Source organism: Physcomitrium patens, chromosome 2, assembly GCF_059467195.1.
Source record: "Physcomitrium patens ecotype Gransden chromosome 2, ASM5946719v1, whole genome shotgun sequence".
Taxonomy (NCBI): Eukaryota; Viridiplantae; Streptophyta; class Bryopsida; order Funariales; family Funariaceae; genus Physcomitrium; species Physcomitrium patens.
Window position 1 is genome coordinate 20,227,501 of NC_143411.1, and position 17,285 is coordinate 20,244,785.

Consider the following 17,285-nt stretch of genomic DNA (forward strand, 5'->3'; position numbering starts at 1 on the left):
GTTGGTTAACATCACTGCTGTGACGTCATACAAATGTCACAGATAAAAGGTTCAGTAGATAAGAAGGCATTATCAAAATTTCATAGATTACATCTTCTCACATCAGTATTGAACTTTCAAAGATTAATAAGAACAGTGATTTCAATTATACTCAAAATTTTAACATGATAAAGCTAATTAATATGTCCCATTCTAATTAATTGAATAATTAGAAATTAATTGTTTGTATCTCACTTCTGGTTAGATTTAATATATTTGAAATATTTGACATTTGTTAGTAGTAATTTGACATAGTTATGATTACAGAAACATGGTTGATTATTTTAAAAATTACATTTATTGATTTCTAATTTTAAAAAAAAAATTATATCATATTAGCTTTTGAGGATTTGCAGAGATCTATTTTGAAATTTTTACACATAAAAAATAGTCTTATAAACACTATTCAAATAAATTTTAGTTAAACACATTCTTGCTTACAAATGCTACCAAATAACAATGAGTGGTTAATTTTTAGTTTTTCATTCAAATACAAAATAAATAAAGACAAATCTTTTGGTCTAATATTTGAAATTTAAATAACTAATCTCCAGAGCCATTTTCATACATGTTTTTAAAATCTTTCAATATTTCTCAAACAATTAAAAATGAGGTTAGTATTTTACAATCTCAAAACCATTGATGAAAATATTTTTATCCTAAATAAATTTGGTAAAACTACATATAGTATTAGATTCATGATGGATTGGGCTAGCCTTCAAAGATGGGACATATGGTAGATAAGTATATGCACACATATTCAACATATATTTTTTACGAAGGCCTAAAACTTATAAAGAGGTAGAATGGCTACCAATGCATTGCAGTATTTTATGGAAGCTTTTCAACCAAGCTTCGAAAATAGTCATCCCAAAGTTTGGCTCCATTGAGTTGAAATGTTCAAAATGCTTCCAACCCCACATACTCAAACCTCGGATCTCATGAACTAAAAGATATTTTTCTTCTTCTTCTTTTTTAGTGGGACCATTTTCTTGAGAATAATTGTGGGACAATTGTACCAAAGGTCAACCATTGTAGAACACAAAATCTAGTGTGATGACTCAAAAGCCAACAAGATAAAGATAATAAAAGAAACTAAGATAACACTTTATTTATTTATTTATGTGAATAGAGGCATTTATAGTAGAAGAAAGTGAGAGAAGGGAAATGAAAAAATAAAAAAATATCAAAATATATGAGATTATGCAATAGAAAAAAATTAATATCTTAATAGCAGAAAGAAAGAAAGAAAGAAAAGTATAATATTCTACTCAATAAATACTTTTGGGGTTTGTTTGCAATAGACTATCTTTCTCTAATATTTTGAAGGTTGGATATTTTGATGTGGTGTGGGGAGTATGCAAATATTACTTGTGGTTTTATACTACAGGAAATGCTTTCTTATTCAAGATTAAAACATCCTTGATAAATCATTCCAAGAAGTGTGTATTCATAAACTCTTCAAAATTCAGAGCACAGAAATTTTAATAATAGGCAATGAAATTTTTTCAAAACTAATAAATAAATAAATAAATAAATAAATAAATAAATTTATTTTTTTGTGTGTGTATATATATGTATATATAAATTTAAAATGCATAGTTTTAAAAATCAGATTGCAACTAAAAACTCTTGCATTTGAGTATTTATATAAACAAGGATTTTTTTTTTCAATTTTAATAGTAGTGTATGAAAGAAAATTCTAATGATACTTGTTTATTTTGATAGAATATGAATTTTTATTTTTATTTTTATTTTAAAGAAGAGGGTATACCAAGTCATGTACAAATCTGTAATCCGATATTTTAGCCCCACCCAACCAACCATGACTTTGTCCAGAATAATACCAATAGTAATCTCACACGAGTGACCTAACAGACAAGTTTCGTCTCCGACATCGACGAGACGGACTGCGAGTCGTAAAGAGCTCGTCGAGAAAGTTCGTGGATGTCGACGGAGTCCGGGTTCAATCGCGGTAGGCTGGAAAAAGGTGTTGACGATGACGACGACTTCAGCCCCATTGCCTGATTTAATTCTTTGGATGCGCGGTCAATGCCGGAAAGAGAATTCTCTGCAGTTGAAACTCGTTTACTCTTTTCAAGGCGTTGAATGGCTGGTTTTAAGCACACTATGGCCAGCATCTTACTTGTAAAAGCCACTGGTTGAGAGCTGGGAAGCAAGAAGTTCTCCTGCGTCCCGTTCTCGTCGAGGGAGCTGCGTGTTGAGGTGATATTGCGGTGATCTTAGTGGGAGTTTGTTGCAACCAGCTCAGGCCTTCGTATTGCGGAAGGTAACAATGGCTTAGTGTCGAACATTGTTTGGTTTTGTGTGAGACTCGGCATTTATTATCGTACTGTCACCGACGCTGGATGGTGGTGTCTAGCAAAGTGGAAATGGTTTGTTTGCCAAATGTGGTATGAGGCTCGAGTGATGGTGCGGTGCCGGGGTGGCGTCACTGACCAACGTCGTTGTGTATGGGTGCTCGTAAGAGGATTAGGATGCCTGGTTTTCGGTAGGAAGATGGGAACTTGGTGTTTCTGGTTCTCTGCATTGCGGCAGGTTTTAGTTTGATGCTCGAGTCGTTTGGGTACTTGCTGTAGTGAAATGGCGATTGTGGTAATGGTGTCCATCGCTTGGATTAGGTGCATTGCAAATAGGGACGGGAGGGTTTTTGGGTTAGGCTTCTGCAGGGCAATCGTAAGAACGCAAAGAGCAGATTAACATGCTATCCCGGTGAGAATATAGATCTGCGACTGAAGGATAGTCGCTGCTGATTTTTTCAATTAAATCTTTTAGAGTAAAAAAATGATTTCCCACAGCTGATTGATTTTGCGACGCCGACTTTTCTAATCAATTTTCTTCCCACAACTTTCTGCTTCAGAACTTTTTTTTTTTTTTTTTTTTTTTTTTTTCTTTTTCCTTTGCAGTACTTTTCTGTCCTTGGTTTTTTCAACCATCACATTAATATTGTCGGTAAAAATTTGTTTAATCCTTTACAACGTTTTCTTGCATGTTTCTGTTGTTTGATTGAGGAAAAAGAGCCCCTCATTTTGTGTCAGTTTAGGCTAGTCAGCTATGCAGTCAGAGCGTGTAGAAAGTTGCCAATCGTTCTTTTAAATTTGTTGTTACTTGTGTGAGGATACAGTTTTCTTCTTTCAACTGCAGTCTAGCGTGGTCCCGAAATAGATTGATACGAATGGATTGTTTTTCTCTGAGTTCCTGTACTTTTTCTTTCTAGTACATGATGTGAGAATGATAGTTGCAAGGGTAATTATTGAGTGTCGAACTTGGGATTTGGGCACAATCTCGCACACTTCAATATCTGCAACAGTGAAACTTCTGATTGCTTATTTCTCCAGTTTTCTTGAGCAGGTTGAGTTAAGTTGTTTCTGAACGATCTTTCAATTGTAAATGTGCAGGTTGTCGTGCAATTTAGATAGTCTCAGTCTACTTTGGGCTTCACCATGGCTCTCGTGAGCCGAACTCTCCTTACCCCACGGGTCGAGACGTTCTCCACCCTACCCAGAGGTGGCAACAAGACCACTTCCTTGAAGAGGCAATTGCAAATCAGTGACACGCTCTCCAATAATATTGTCAATTCCAGCTCCGCAAAGGCTGTGCAACCCGTGGACCTCCTGAAAGCAACTACAACCCAAGGTGACTCTTACGAAAATCCCACTTGCGAATCTTTCTAATTCTGATTTCATGTGTGTTAAAAGGAGCAACCACCCCCTCCCTATTCTCTAAGCAAGTGACGTGTTACCAGCGATTACTAAATCATATTGCCGTGATCCCGTTTTTGCAGTAGAGTTGCCAGGACTCCAGAAGAATTGGTCTGTAAACAGCTGGAGGAACAAGGTAGCCTTACAGCAGCCGAAGTATCCAGACGCTGAGAAGTTCGCAGAGGTGGAGAAGGTCCTCGGTGACTTTCCCCCGCTCGTGTTCGCAGGTGAGGCTCGCAGCTTGGAGGAGCGCCTTGCGGACGCAGCTCTCGGAAATGCCTTCTTACTCCAAGGGGGAGACTGTGCTGAGAGCTTTAAGGAGTTCAATGCCAACAACATCAGGGACACTTTCCGAGTGCTCCTGCAGATGGGTGCTGTGTTAATGTTCGGTGGCCAAATGCCAGTCGTCAAAGTGGGTAGAATGGCGGGCCAGTTTGCAAAACCTCGTTCCACCAACACTCAAACTGTGAATGGGGTGGAGCTTCCCATTTATCGAGGCGACATCATCAACGCTGACCTCCCCACCCTGGAGGCTCGCACCCCCGATCCCGACCGTATGGTGCGAGCATACTCCCAAGCCGCTGCAACGCTCAACTTACTGCGCGCTTTCGCGACTGGAGGTTTCGCAGCCATGCAGCGCGTCACGCATTGGAACCTTGACTTCGCGACGAACACCGAGCAGGGCGAACAGTACCGGGAGCTTGCGAACCGCGTCGACGAAGCCCTGGGCTTTATGGCTGCTTGTGGCCTTACCCTCGACCACCCTGTGATGACCTCCACCCAGTTCTGGACTTCCCATGAGTGTCTCCTTTTGCCTTACGAGCAAGCTCTCACACGAGAAGACTCAACTACTGGGTTATGGTATGACTGCTCTGCGCACATGCTCTGGATCGGCGAGCGCACCCGTCAGCTCGACGGCGCTCACATTGAGTTCCTGCGCGGCGTTGCTAACCCCTTGGGCGTCAAGGTGAGCGATAAGATGAACCCAGAAGACTTGGTCACTCTATGCAACATCTTGAATCCCGATAACAAGCCTGGCAGGCTCACTGTGATCGTTCGTATGGGCGCCGCCAAGCTCAGGGAGAAGTTCCCTGCCTTGGTGCGCGCTGTTCGTCAAGCTGGATGCACCGTTACCTGGGTGAGCGATCCCATGCACGGGAACACTGTCAAGGCGCCCTCGGGCCTCAAGACGCGCCCCTTCGACGCTATCCTGGTACGATTCTAGATCCATTTCGTAATACTTTTCTGACCCTCATGTTGTCCATATCCATATGGTTTGCATCAAGTGACCAACGTATCCTTACATGCCTACTTGGGGTGTTGCGAACTCATCAGGATGAAGTAAGGGCCTTCTTCGACGTCCACGAGCAGGAGGGTACGCACGCCGGGGGTGTCCACCTCGAAATGACGGGTCAAAACGTAACAGAATGCGTCGGTGGAGGGAAAAACTTGACATATGAGGACCTGAGCTCACGCTACCACACCCACTGTGATCCTCGCCTGAATGCATCCCAGGCTCTGGAACTGAGCTTCATCATTGCTGAGCGCCTTCGAAGACGACGACTTGCAGGCGGCAGCAACACCTTCTTCCAAAGCATCTCATCTCAACTCAGTGGCATGTTTTAGAAATCAATTTTACTTTAATTCTTTTACATAAAGAGAGTTTGACATAGAGTGAGTTTAATGAGCTGAGGTAAAATATCGTCTCTGTAATTATAGGTCTCGCAGGCGCTGACAATGTGGGATTTTTTGTGCCCCTGAGCGCTATTTGAGTTGCCATGCCATTTCTTATATCATCAGATGACATGTCGCACTCTTTGAGCGTCCAATAAATTCAACTTCTTACCACGAATCTCTAGCACTGGCTCCACAAACAGAACCAAACATTATCTTTTGAAAGCAGTAGACAAATCCACACATGAGCTACAAAACCACGTAGATCTCTCTTCACGCATTAATACTTTTTTGCTGGGGGAGGCGGCGAGAGAGGGAGGTTAGGGTTAGACTGCTGGGATAACAGGCGCAAATTTTGTGTCCTGCCCAGTCTTGGTTTCAAGACTTCAGGATTTTGTTTAGGGTTTTGAGATGTTGACGTATGTGGAATATATTAGAGGTGGTAGAACTTAGAGAACAATGGAACCAATGCAATTTTGAATGGGAATGACAATGGAAGCAACAATTGAGGGAAATGGAGTACACAATCAGAGTAATTGACTTCATCCAACAAAAAAACAAAATAAAATAAAACACAATAAGATTTCTACCTCCTCATTTTGCATAAAGATATATAATAAAATTATAAAAAAAAATTAAAAACATAAATTGAAATGATTGAGGTGGATTAGGATGTAGTACAAAGAAAGATAGAATTTCTACTAATGTATGTAATAATACATTAAGCAACAATTACATACATTAACATTATTTTAATTATTAGTTATTAAAATTGAATTAATATATGTATATGTATATGTATATATATAATATTGGATGTATCAAAAAAAATAATTAAAATAAAAAACTAAAAAATACATATTAAGTGAATGGTGGTTTATGGTGGTAGTAGGAAAAATTGTGGTGGCATTAACAAAATCTATTTGTAAAATCAAATTAGATAGGGTATTGATGACCATATCATTGTTGGAGAAAAAATAGTAAAGGATACTTTTATTTAAATGAAATATTTTAAAAAAATCATAATCAATATTAAGTGCATATTATATGGTCTAAGGGAAGACATGGAAGAATTTATATTTAAATCAAATTCTTCGAAATTTCAAGCATTGCATAGAATTATAATTCACTATATGAATTTTTACACTACTTAGGTAAATAGAAATAATTAGAAGTAAGTAGAAATAGATATAAACATACTAGTTATACGATGTAATATTTAAGAAACATCATAAAAGTTTTCTAAACTTAGATTAAATATGTGGATTCTTCTAGATATATGGCATGGTTAAGAAATTTTTTCTAAAATTTCTTTATTATTATATAGCTTAGAGTTAAAACATAACTTAGATCTTAGAAATAACATATAACTTGGATATTTGCCTAAAAGATTTGTGGTTCTCAATAAACATCCACATGACTTTTCTATTAGTCAGTATACATGATGCAAGATTGTAATTGTCTTCAAGTTTGTCAATTTATTTTTTTGTTTTTTATTCTCCAAATCTTAATTCAAGATTTTATAGATTCTTAGTATTTGATTAGATCTATTATTTTTTATTTCTACCATATATATATATATATATATATATATATATATATATACATGTGTATATCTATGTGTGTGGGTGTTTATATTTCTAATGATATATAATAAGGATTTTTTAAAAAGAATTTATCTAAATTTATACAATATACAATCAAAATTATAAAAGAAATAAAAAAATCGATTAAATTAATAACATATTGATATTCAATAAATTATTAATAAAAATATTATTTAAAAATTATAATAAATATAATTAAAGAATAATAATTTGAGTAAAACTTATATAGATAATTTATTGAGATATTTATTCTAAATTATTTTCTAAAACTAGACAATAAAGATATTTTATTTTAAAATTTAAAAAAATACAAGGATTCAAAAAAGAGATTTAATTTAATTAAAGATAATATAATATGATTTTTATTTCTCTTTGTGTAGGTGATAAAGGAAGTCATTTGAAGTTTTAGAAGCTATAAACTTTCTATTAAATAATTTAGTAAAAACTTACAAATCAAGTAAACAAGGAATTAATAAAATCTTTAATTATGGATATATTTGAACTTTGTAGACATGAATGAAACAATTAAAAAAACTTTTACTTGATAGGATAGGAGTAAATGTATTTTTAAAACAAAAATGTTATTAAAAAAACCATCTTAGAATAGTCAATTCATGATTAGAAATATGATATTTTTTTGAAAATATAATAAGATAAACTATAATATTTCTTTATATAGGTAATTTTTTTTAAGTAATTAAACATATATTATCATATTCAATATTTCATATGTATTCTTTAATAATAAAAATATTTCAAAAAATATTTTGAAAAAATTATAACTATTGCTTATAAAAGTAATATACTTTTATAAAAAAATATCATTATTTTCCTGAAGTTATACTAGATATTGTTCTAATATTTTTTATAAAAAGAAAAAATACTAATTTAATTTAATTTTTAATTTTTTAATATTTTTATAATTCAAATTAAAACTTTTGAAATAAAATAATATTATTTCTTTGAAATTTTTAATTTTTTCTTTAGAAAATCATAGATTTGATTTCTAATTTTTAAATATAAAAAATTTCACAATTATGAAATAGTAGCAACAATTCTTTTAAGAAATTTTTTCATTAAATATTTTTTTAAAAAAAACATTAAATACATATTTTTTGCTTATTTATTATTGATAAATATTTTAGATAGTATCTTAAAAGCTATTAAAAATCTTTACATTTGTAGTAATACAATTCCAAAGAATATAAACCAACATATTTTTTACTATGTTATATAAACAAAGATCGTTACATACAATACATAGTTGCTACAAACTAATTACTAAGTATGTAACTTAAACTAAATACAAATGTACATGCAACACACTTTCAAGTACCTCCCCTAGTTGACTAGGAGTCCCTCAAGTCAATTAGGACTACAAAACATACATTACTAAAGATAAATCCTACAATTATGTTATTGCCAAATTGTACTCCTTCAAACTAGTGTTGTAGCAATTAGTCCACCAAAGTGTATAACAAGCACAATAGAAGAAATCTTCAATCCTTATCAAGAGATAAAGTATGGCTAGAAGACTTCTTATAATGAGGGCAAATCCAATCTCCTAAAAAGAGAGTCAAAAGAAGTAATGTCAAACATGTCATATGTCACCCACATTGCCATTGATCATACAAAAGCTTGGTAGAAATTCTTTTCTTTTCACCACATATAAAAAAAAAGATCAATTGGCATAATTTCTAAATTAAGATGTATACAATCATTAATAGGAAGATAACAAGGAGCACAATTCTTTGAATGCTACTGATACTCTTGTCCATCCTTGCCTTCCAACAACAAAATACTACTAAGCAATACATTCTTTATATGTAGAATTATGTACCTTGCCTTAATATCAAGTGTTGTAGGTACTTCACATTGCAAATATAGACAATCTCCTTTAAAGAATCTTTACAATTGAGGTCAATAAGCTCTACTACTTGTGAGCTCTCAATTATACTCTAAACTTTAAATTTTTATTATTTAGTTATATTATGATAATTGAGCACGTTAGATTAGGATTTATATAAGTAGAATTTAGTTTTATTGAATTTTTAGGATTGTAATCTTTGATGGTATAAATCATAGCCTAATTTCTTGAATTAAACTAATTAGGATCAAAGTGATAAGAATTAAAAAATTAGAATAGTAATTTAGTTAGTTTTAATAATTTAGAGGTCATTTATTATTAATATGAGGGTTGACTAAGAGCCTATGAGTTTACCTATAATCATCTCATATGATTTAGAGTGAATTAGAATTATAATTTTCTATAAGATCTAGTAAACTTTAATAATGACGATTTTGAAGATTTTTTCTAAATTTAACAAATCCAAGGGGCAAAGTGGTTCTTTTGATTAATGGAAGCCATTCAAATGCAATGGCACCATTAGATTCAACCCATGGAGTGAAGAAAACAAGATCAGTATCCTCTCCTTCAAAATACAAGTAGAGTAATGAAATTCTCATTTTTGAAGAATTTTACAAGAATTGCCAAAATCCTTGTAGGTAAGAACTTTCATAAAAATTAAAAATGAGCATGGATTGAGGCATGTGAGTAGATGATCTTACCATAAAAAGATATTTTGAAAACAATGGTGAAGTTATATTTACCAAAAAATGTTTTTTTAACCACTTACAAGAGCCATCAGCCTTAGTAACGAAATTAGTTCTTGGATGAATGAAGGCCATAGATCTATATTGGAGATCTTAGAAATCAAGGGTGGAGATGTGGCCGCCCTCCTACAAGCCACCACTCAATTTTATAAGAATGACTTGTTTTTCTAAGCCCTCTCTCTCTTCTCTTTGGTGAAAGATAAAGCCATACCAAATTTTGGCCTTAAATCTTAATCTTAATTTCAATTTTTATTTTGAATCTCATTGTAAACTTTGTGGGTGTATGTGCATGTACCTTGAGTTGTAAATGATGGTTATTGGGTTTTAAAACATATTTCATTGTGGTGGATAGCACCCTTGGCCTCCCAAATACTCCAAGGGTTCTAAGAGCCTTCGATTTCCTTCAATTAGTCATGCAATTTTTAAAATTTTGATGTCATTCAATTTTTTTATTTTTTGTGTGATTTATTTTTGTGATTTTAGCTTTTAGTATTGGCTTTCTAATAAGATAAGGCTCTCTTCATTCAAATTAAGAACAATTTTTTGGAGAAATTTTGAATGCGAGGGATTGGTTGCCTTAGCAATTTAAATCAATCACATTTAAAAAGATATTTCTCAATATATTTTAATTGGATTATTCTGAATTTTAAGAAAAAAGTGTATCTTTAAGCTGAGCTTTTAATGGCATAAATTTCACTAAATTTAAAGATAAAATGAATTTTTGATGAATTTCCAAGTAGAAGAAGGTTGCCTTCTTTAGTAGTCTTGGTCACTTTGAAGGAGTATTTCTCAACTTTTAGATACTGCATTGAATTGAAAATCATTGGAATAGGAGCGCCTTCAAGTTTACTTTAGGAAAATATAAAAATCATTCACTTTGGAGCTAATGAAGATTTTTGGAAAACTTTGGAGTGGAAGGAGATTTGTTGCCTTCAATTCTTGGCTGTTATTAAGGTACCTTTGCTTTTATCTCTCTTTAGTTCTATTTTTACTTTTATTCTTTCAATAATTTATAACTTTTATATTTTACTTTTGATTTTTAATTTCTAATCTTTAACTTTTAATCTTTAATCTCTTCTCTTTTATTTTTAATTTAAACTTTAAGATTTTATTTTTATTATGGATTAATAGTAATAACTTGATTAATTACTTTTACTATCAATTATTAAGGAATAATAATTTATAAGTTTTAATTAATTAATTAATTAATTAATTATTTTAATTAATTATAATTTTTTAATTATATAAAATTTAATAATTAAGTAAAGACCATATAAATGATCATGAACAAACCATTGATATTTAAGTGTAGATTATGCAAATAGCCTTGAAATACCATATTAAATTTCATAAAATCTTATTATTAATATTGGTAATCATTTTTTGGAGGTCTTAAAATTAATTGAACTACAAAAATCAAGATTTAAATTAATTTAATAATTACACAATTAAGAATTCTCTCATTCCACCTCCTGAACTTATTGTGCGACATTAATTTCATTGAGTGGTGAAATTTGGGCTCACACTATTAATGCAAGTATATCATAAAGTATTGCAATGTTGAACAATAGATAAGTTCTTCATAGCCATAAGTATGGCTTACATAAAATAATTCTTGATTGTGTAGAAATTGACTCTAAACATCAAGATCATTCATGTCTATAATTGAAGCTAGCTTTTCACATACTAAATTAGGTAGAATTGGCTCTTGTCTATATAACAACTAGTAATGATTATAAGATGCCAAAGATGCTTATGTATTGAAGTAATAATCTTTTACAATCTATGATAACATCAAGTTTCAATCACAATAGTTGCTATGAAGTAATCTATACTTCCATAAACTACGTTTGATAGTCTGAACAACTTGCTCAGCTAGGCCAATTGTATCAAGATGATTTCTAGATGTGGTATAATAATCTATTAAAGATTTAATACATAAAGCTTCAAAGCTCTTAAAAAACTCTCTTCTATGATTTGTTAAGACTTCAATAGGTGCTTCAAAATATACTAGTATTTGTTGAAGAAAAGCCATAACTGCCAATTTTCAAGCATTTTGTGATAAAGCCACAAGTTCAATCTACTTGCTAGAATGCACTACCATCACTAATATGTATTTAGCTCTACGTGAGATAATAAAAAGTGGTCTAGCAAAGTCCAAAGACCAATAATAATACAAATTCATATTAAGTAAGAACTTCAATTGAGGTGATAAGGTGTTAAAGCTTGATCTAACTTAATCATATACTTCATACCAAGAAACATATGTGGTCACTTCTTGATATATATCACTCCATCAATATTCATTATATAACATCGAATATATCTTGTGTACCTCAAAATATCCAAGTTCTTCATATACTTATCATATTATGGAGGCTATTTGATTTGGCATTGAAACTATGAGCCTAGCTCTATTAAGCCATACACAAAATAATAAATTGTTCTTCCAAAAAAATCTTGTTATTTGGTGACTAATCCTATTTCTTTCCATATTAAAAATAATTGAAAGAAATGTTCCTTATTGAAGCTTGTGCAAGATTGCAAAATCTTCTTACACATTGCTATTTACTTATTTCTTGTCAAATTTTTTATTTGAATTTTGGTCGAGAACCATGGTTGTAGAAATTGAAATTAAAGTCAAGTATGTTATTACATGTCATTCAAGGAATACCTCTTGATGATAATATTTATGCTATTAAGCACTGATTAAGTCTTCTTTTGAAGGACATGGATTACAAAAAAGTCCATCAGCATCCAAATTAATAATGCATATTCAATGCACAACCTCAAAGTCATATTCTTGAAGCAATAAAGTCCCTCTCGCAAGCTTATGAATAAGATTGAATCTATAAGCCACTTCAAAAGTTGATGGTCAATTATCAATATAAAGCATTGACTATACAAATAAGATCAAAAGTGAGTAATGGCCCAAACTATTGCCAAAGTTTCTCTTTTATAAGATGAATATTTTCACTTCACATTATTATTACATCTAGAGAAAATGTGATAACATATTTTTGTTTCATATTATCCTTTTATGTCAAGACTACTTCCAATCCTACTGCACTCCAATTTTTATGGAATTGAAAAGATCTATTAGCATCCAAATATTAAAGCACTAGAGTTGAACTCAACTTTTGATTCAATGTATCAAATGCATATTTTTGGTCATGATCCTAAGTCTATGGTTGATTTTTATCCATTATTATATTAAAAAGTAGTATATTATATAAAAAATAATATAAAATATTATAAAAGTTTGAATTTTAATTAAAAATAAATATAAATATAAATAAATAAAATAAAATACTTTTTAAAATTATTTAAGTTTATAATTTAAGTTTTATAATTAAAGATAGAAGTTGTAAGATTTATAAGTAAAATTTTTAGAGAGGCTTTAGTATCAAAAGTATAATGTTTTGACTCTTAGGCCATCTCATGTGAGTTAATAAGATAAGTGACAAAGAACTTCATTTTTATTGGTTGAAAGTCATGCCTAATGGACTTTGAGATGTTGTTTGAAACCACATTGGAGTTTGAAACCACTTTAGGGCGATCCATTTGAGGCAAGGCAGACCATTTGAAATAAAGAAATTTATTTAAAGTTTAGATGTTGGACTTAAAAAGCTTGTATTTTGGACTAGAATTTGGTTAGAAGAAATGTGTAAATTGGAATTGTAATGAGAAAGATATGATTGTTTGAAATTAGAGTATGAATTTGGTATCTACTATTACTCTTTTAAGTATATAGAGAGTTATAAAAAAGCATTTAGGAATCAAAAAAATATGTTAGAAATTTGACTTAAAGAACTACATATTGTCAAGGACAAGAACTCGATGAAAGCTAAAGAGTAAGTGAGACTTTTCTCAAAAAGAAATAGGACAAAATAGAAATATGTATATTAAGAAAGAAACTGGAATGGCTATTGCCAAAATACAAGAAAACTAGAGACCCTTGAAACTAGACTAGAAGCAAGAAAGGAGTTGACAAGAGTGAAGAGGGCTTCACTCTTGCCTCTATATATACTATCTAACTAGAAGCCACGTGGCGATGTTCTGTAAGACCTCCAATATATGTTGACTTTCTAGGCCACATGCCTTTGCTTGCAAGGCAAGTTTTCTATGGATGGACCACGTAGTTAGCTTGTTCTTTAAGCTTCCAACATGCGTGGCACATGGCTAACTTGTTGACCAAGTTTCTAACCTAAAAGTCAACTATAGACTCCTATAAAGTCAAAGCAGCGTCTATGAAGCTTCTAAGAAGCTTCTCTAGAAGATATTACACAATTAACCTACTTTTACATACTTTTATCTATTCATATAGGTAATTATATGTATGTCCGTGACATTACCCCCCCTTCTAGGGACGAGTTCCACGAGGAGCGGTGATTATATATTGAGAAAATCTAATATGCGGCGAATTGTATTTGCTACATACTCTGATCTTTGTTCTCTTCGAAGATAGTTGATGGGTCCTCTTAGCCATCGATAGTGTCCCATTCCAGGGCGAGAAGACCACCCTGTTATTTGATCACTGTTGAGGCCTTCATAACTTCCTCAATCTTGTCTCTTTTATAAGAGAGGTTTTCATCTTGGTTTTGATGGATGTCGTTGATGAAAAACTTTGACTTTACCTGATGCATTTGCTAGATTCCTGGATGGCTCCCATGTGCGCTCACTAATATCATATCCGTGCCAATGAACAAGATATTCCAGCTTATTTCGGCGCCGCCTTGAGTCTAATATCTCTTCCACCTCAAATTCTTCATTATTATCTACTTCTATAGGAGGCGGTGGCATTTGTCTTCTTCCTTGTATATCCACTGTCTTATATGGTTCAAGAAGAGACACGTGGAATACAGGATGGATCTTCATTGACTCCGGTAGATGTAACCGATATGCAACTGGGTTGATCTGTTCAGAAACAGAAAAGGGGCCAAGCCTACGATAGTCCAATTTGTCACAAGGTCGAGTGGTCTTGATATTGCGACGAAGTAGCCATACCTTATCACCCACGTTGAGTTGTGGTTGCTCTTTACGATATACATCTGCATTTATCTTTTGTCGTTCTTGAGCTTTCTTCAACTGCACCTTCATTATTGCATGTAACTCTGACAACCGATTTGCCATATCTTCTGCTGCAGGATTATCAACTTTTGAAAAATCAAAAGTATCAAGTCGTGGATGATAGCCATAATTGGCAAAGAAAGGTGTTTGTTGCATGGAAGAATGTACCGTATTATTATAAGCAAACTCTGCCAATGGCAGAAGGTTTGTCCAATCATCTTGTTGGTAGTTGATGGTACACCTTAAATACTGTTCCAAGACTTGGTTTACGCGCTCTGTTTGTCCATCAGTTTGAGGATGGAAAGCTGAAGATAGCTTTATGTCCACTTTTAAAATCTTGAAAAGAGTCCTCCAAAATCTCGACACAAATTGAGTTCACCTATCCGATATGATATCTTTAGGCAATCCATGATAGCGATAGATATTATCAATGAAAAGCTTAGCTGTTTCTTCACCTGTGATAGATTTTGTACATGGCATAAAATGTGCCATCTTGGTGAAACGATCTACTATCACAAATATAGAATCATAAGATCTTGAGTTTGGAAGATCTGTGATGAAATCCATAGAAACAGAAGACCATGGTTGTTCTGGTATAGGTAATGGCTGAAGAAGTCCGTAAGGTCGATGTCGAGGAATTTTTGATCTTGAACAAATATCACATGATTGTACAAAGTCTTTGACTGGCTTCCACATTTGTGGCCACCAAAAATCTCTTGATATGAGTTCCAGAGTCTTATTATATCCAAAGTGCCCTGCTGCTGGAAAGTCATGACGTGCTTGAAGAACACGCAAACGTGCTTTTCCTTCTGGAACATATAGGCGTCCTTCAAAATATAATAGATTATTCTTGAACTCGAACTTAGAAGAATCATGAGACTTGGAAGAATTATTCTCGATATCATGAACAAGAGGGTCTGAGGACATACTGGACTGGATTTGCTTGAGAAAAGTTGAATCAACAGTCAATGTTGATTTCACTGCTCGGAGATGAAATTGCTCCGGTTTCAAGAGGACCGTTCTTTGTTGCTCAAAAGCTGCATCTCCTTCTTTTGGTGCAAAATAAGAACGTCTAGACAGGGCATCGGACAAACCTTGTTGTTTTCCTGGCCGATAAGTGATAATGAAGTCGAATCTTGACAAAGACATACTCCAACGAGCTTGACGACGATTCAACACGCATGCTGACATGAAATACTCGAGGTTCTTGTGATCTGTATACACAGTGACTGGACTAGAAGCACCTTCTAGATAATGACGCCATTCTTGAAAGGAATCCACGATTGCAAGAAGTTCTTTATCGTGGATCTCATAATTGATCTCGGCTGCTGAGAATTTTCTTGAATGAAAAGCTATCGGATGAAGTTTGTCATCTGTTCCCATTTGTGATAAAACTGCACCCAAGGCAAAATCCGATGCGTCTGTTTCCATAAAAAATGCCTTGAAAAAGTCAACACGATATAAGACTGGTGCAGAGACAAACGATGTCTTCAAGGCTTCAAATGCTGCTTCCGCTTCTTGATTCCATTGGAATTTATCTTTACTAGTCAAGCGTGTAAGTGGAGCTGCAACTCGTGAGAAGTCTTTGATGAAGATCCGATAGTAATTGGCAAATCCCAAGAAACATTGGACATCTCTTACAATCTTTGGAATCTCCCAATCCATGATTGTTTGGACTTTCTTAGAATCCATCATAAGACCATCATTTGAAATGATGTATCCTAAAAAGTCAACTTGAGTAGTGTGAAATACACACTTTTCCATCTTGGCGTACAATCCTGCATCTCTGAGTTTTTGTAATACTTGACGAACATGTGTTTCATGTTCTTCAACATTCTTAGAATAAATCAGGATATCGTCTAGGTAGCAGACGACAAAATTGTCTAAGAATTCACGAAATACATCATTCATGAGATGTTGAAAAGCAGCTGGTGCATTCGTGAGTCCAAAAGGCATGACATTATATTCAAAATGCCCGTACTTGGTTCGAAACGCAGTCTTCCATTCATCTCCTTCTTTGATCCGTACTAGATTATATGCTCCTCTTAGATCTATTTTTGTATAGATCTTAGCTTGATTTAACTGGTCAAGGAGTCCTGATATCAAAGGTAATGGATACCTGTTCTTGATTGTGATCTTGTTGAGTCCTCGATAGTCAACACACATTCGTAAAGATCCATCTTTTTTCTTTACGAATAGAATTGGAGCTCCTGCTGGAGATTTTGAATGGCGTATGAAATTCTTCGCTAAATTCTCGTCAATATATGTCTTGAGTTCAGCCAACTCATCTTGCGATAAACTGTAAATTGGTCCAAATGGTGGCTGAGTTCCTTCCTTGAGATCGATTGAACAATCGTATGGGCGATGCTCAGGAAGAATATCTGCATTCTTTTTCTCAAAAACGTCTTGATAATCCTGATATTGACTTGGAATGCCACTTGAAGTCTTTACGCTTTCAGAAATAGGTGCAGCATAAATAGCAAAAGTTGATCCTTCTTTTGTTGCGTGTATAAATGCTTTTGCACCTATAGGTGCGAGTTTTACTATACTAGATTCATGG

General features: G+C 33.5%; 1 protein-coding gene across 1 annotated transcript; it reads left to right on the plus strand.

Annotated features, from left to right (window-relative positions):
* Nucleotides 1-2,200: 2,200 nt before the first annotated feature.
* Nucleotides 2,201-5,613, plus strand: LOC112276163 (phospho-2-dehydro-3-deoxyheptonate aldolase 2, chloroplastic). Its single transcript, XM_024507243.3, has 4 exons — nucleotides 2,201-2,329; nucleotides 3,459-3,696; nucleotides 3,845-4,974; nucleotides 5,097-5,613. The coding sequence occupies exons 2-4, from the start codon at nucleotides 3,504-3,506 to the stop codon at nucleotides 5,385-5,387; spliced, it is 1,614 nt and encodes a 537-aa protein (XP_024363011.1). The 5' UTR covers nucleotides 2,201-2,329; nucleotides 3,459-3,503; the 3' UTR covers nucleotides 5,388-5,613.
* The last annotated feature ends 11,672 nt before the right edge of the window (nucleotides 5,614-17,285 follow it).

What these genes read in the sequence shown, in the direction of transcription:
- LOC112276163 (XM_024507243.3), top strand. Translation starts at nt 3,504, where the DNA reads ATGGCTCTCGTGAGCCGAACTCTCCTTACCCCACGGGTCGAGACGTTC. An exon ending in GAAAGCAACTACAACCCAAG is followed by an intron (nt 3,697 to 3,844) that starts GTGACTCTTACG and finishes CCGTTTTTGCAG; the next exon opens with TAGAGTTGCCAGGACTCCAG. An exon ending in GCCCCTTCGACGCTATCCTG is followed by an intron (nt 4,975 to 5,096) that starts GTACGATTCTAG and finishes CGAACTCATCAG; the next exon opens with GATGAAGTAAGGGCCTTCTT.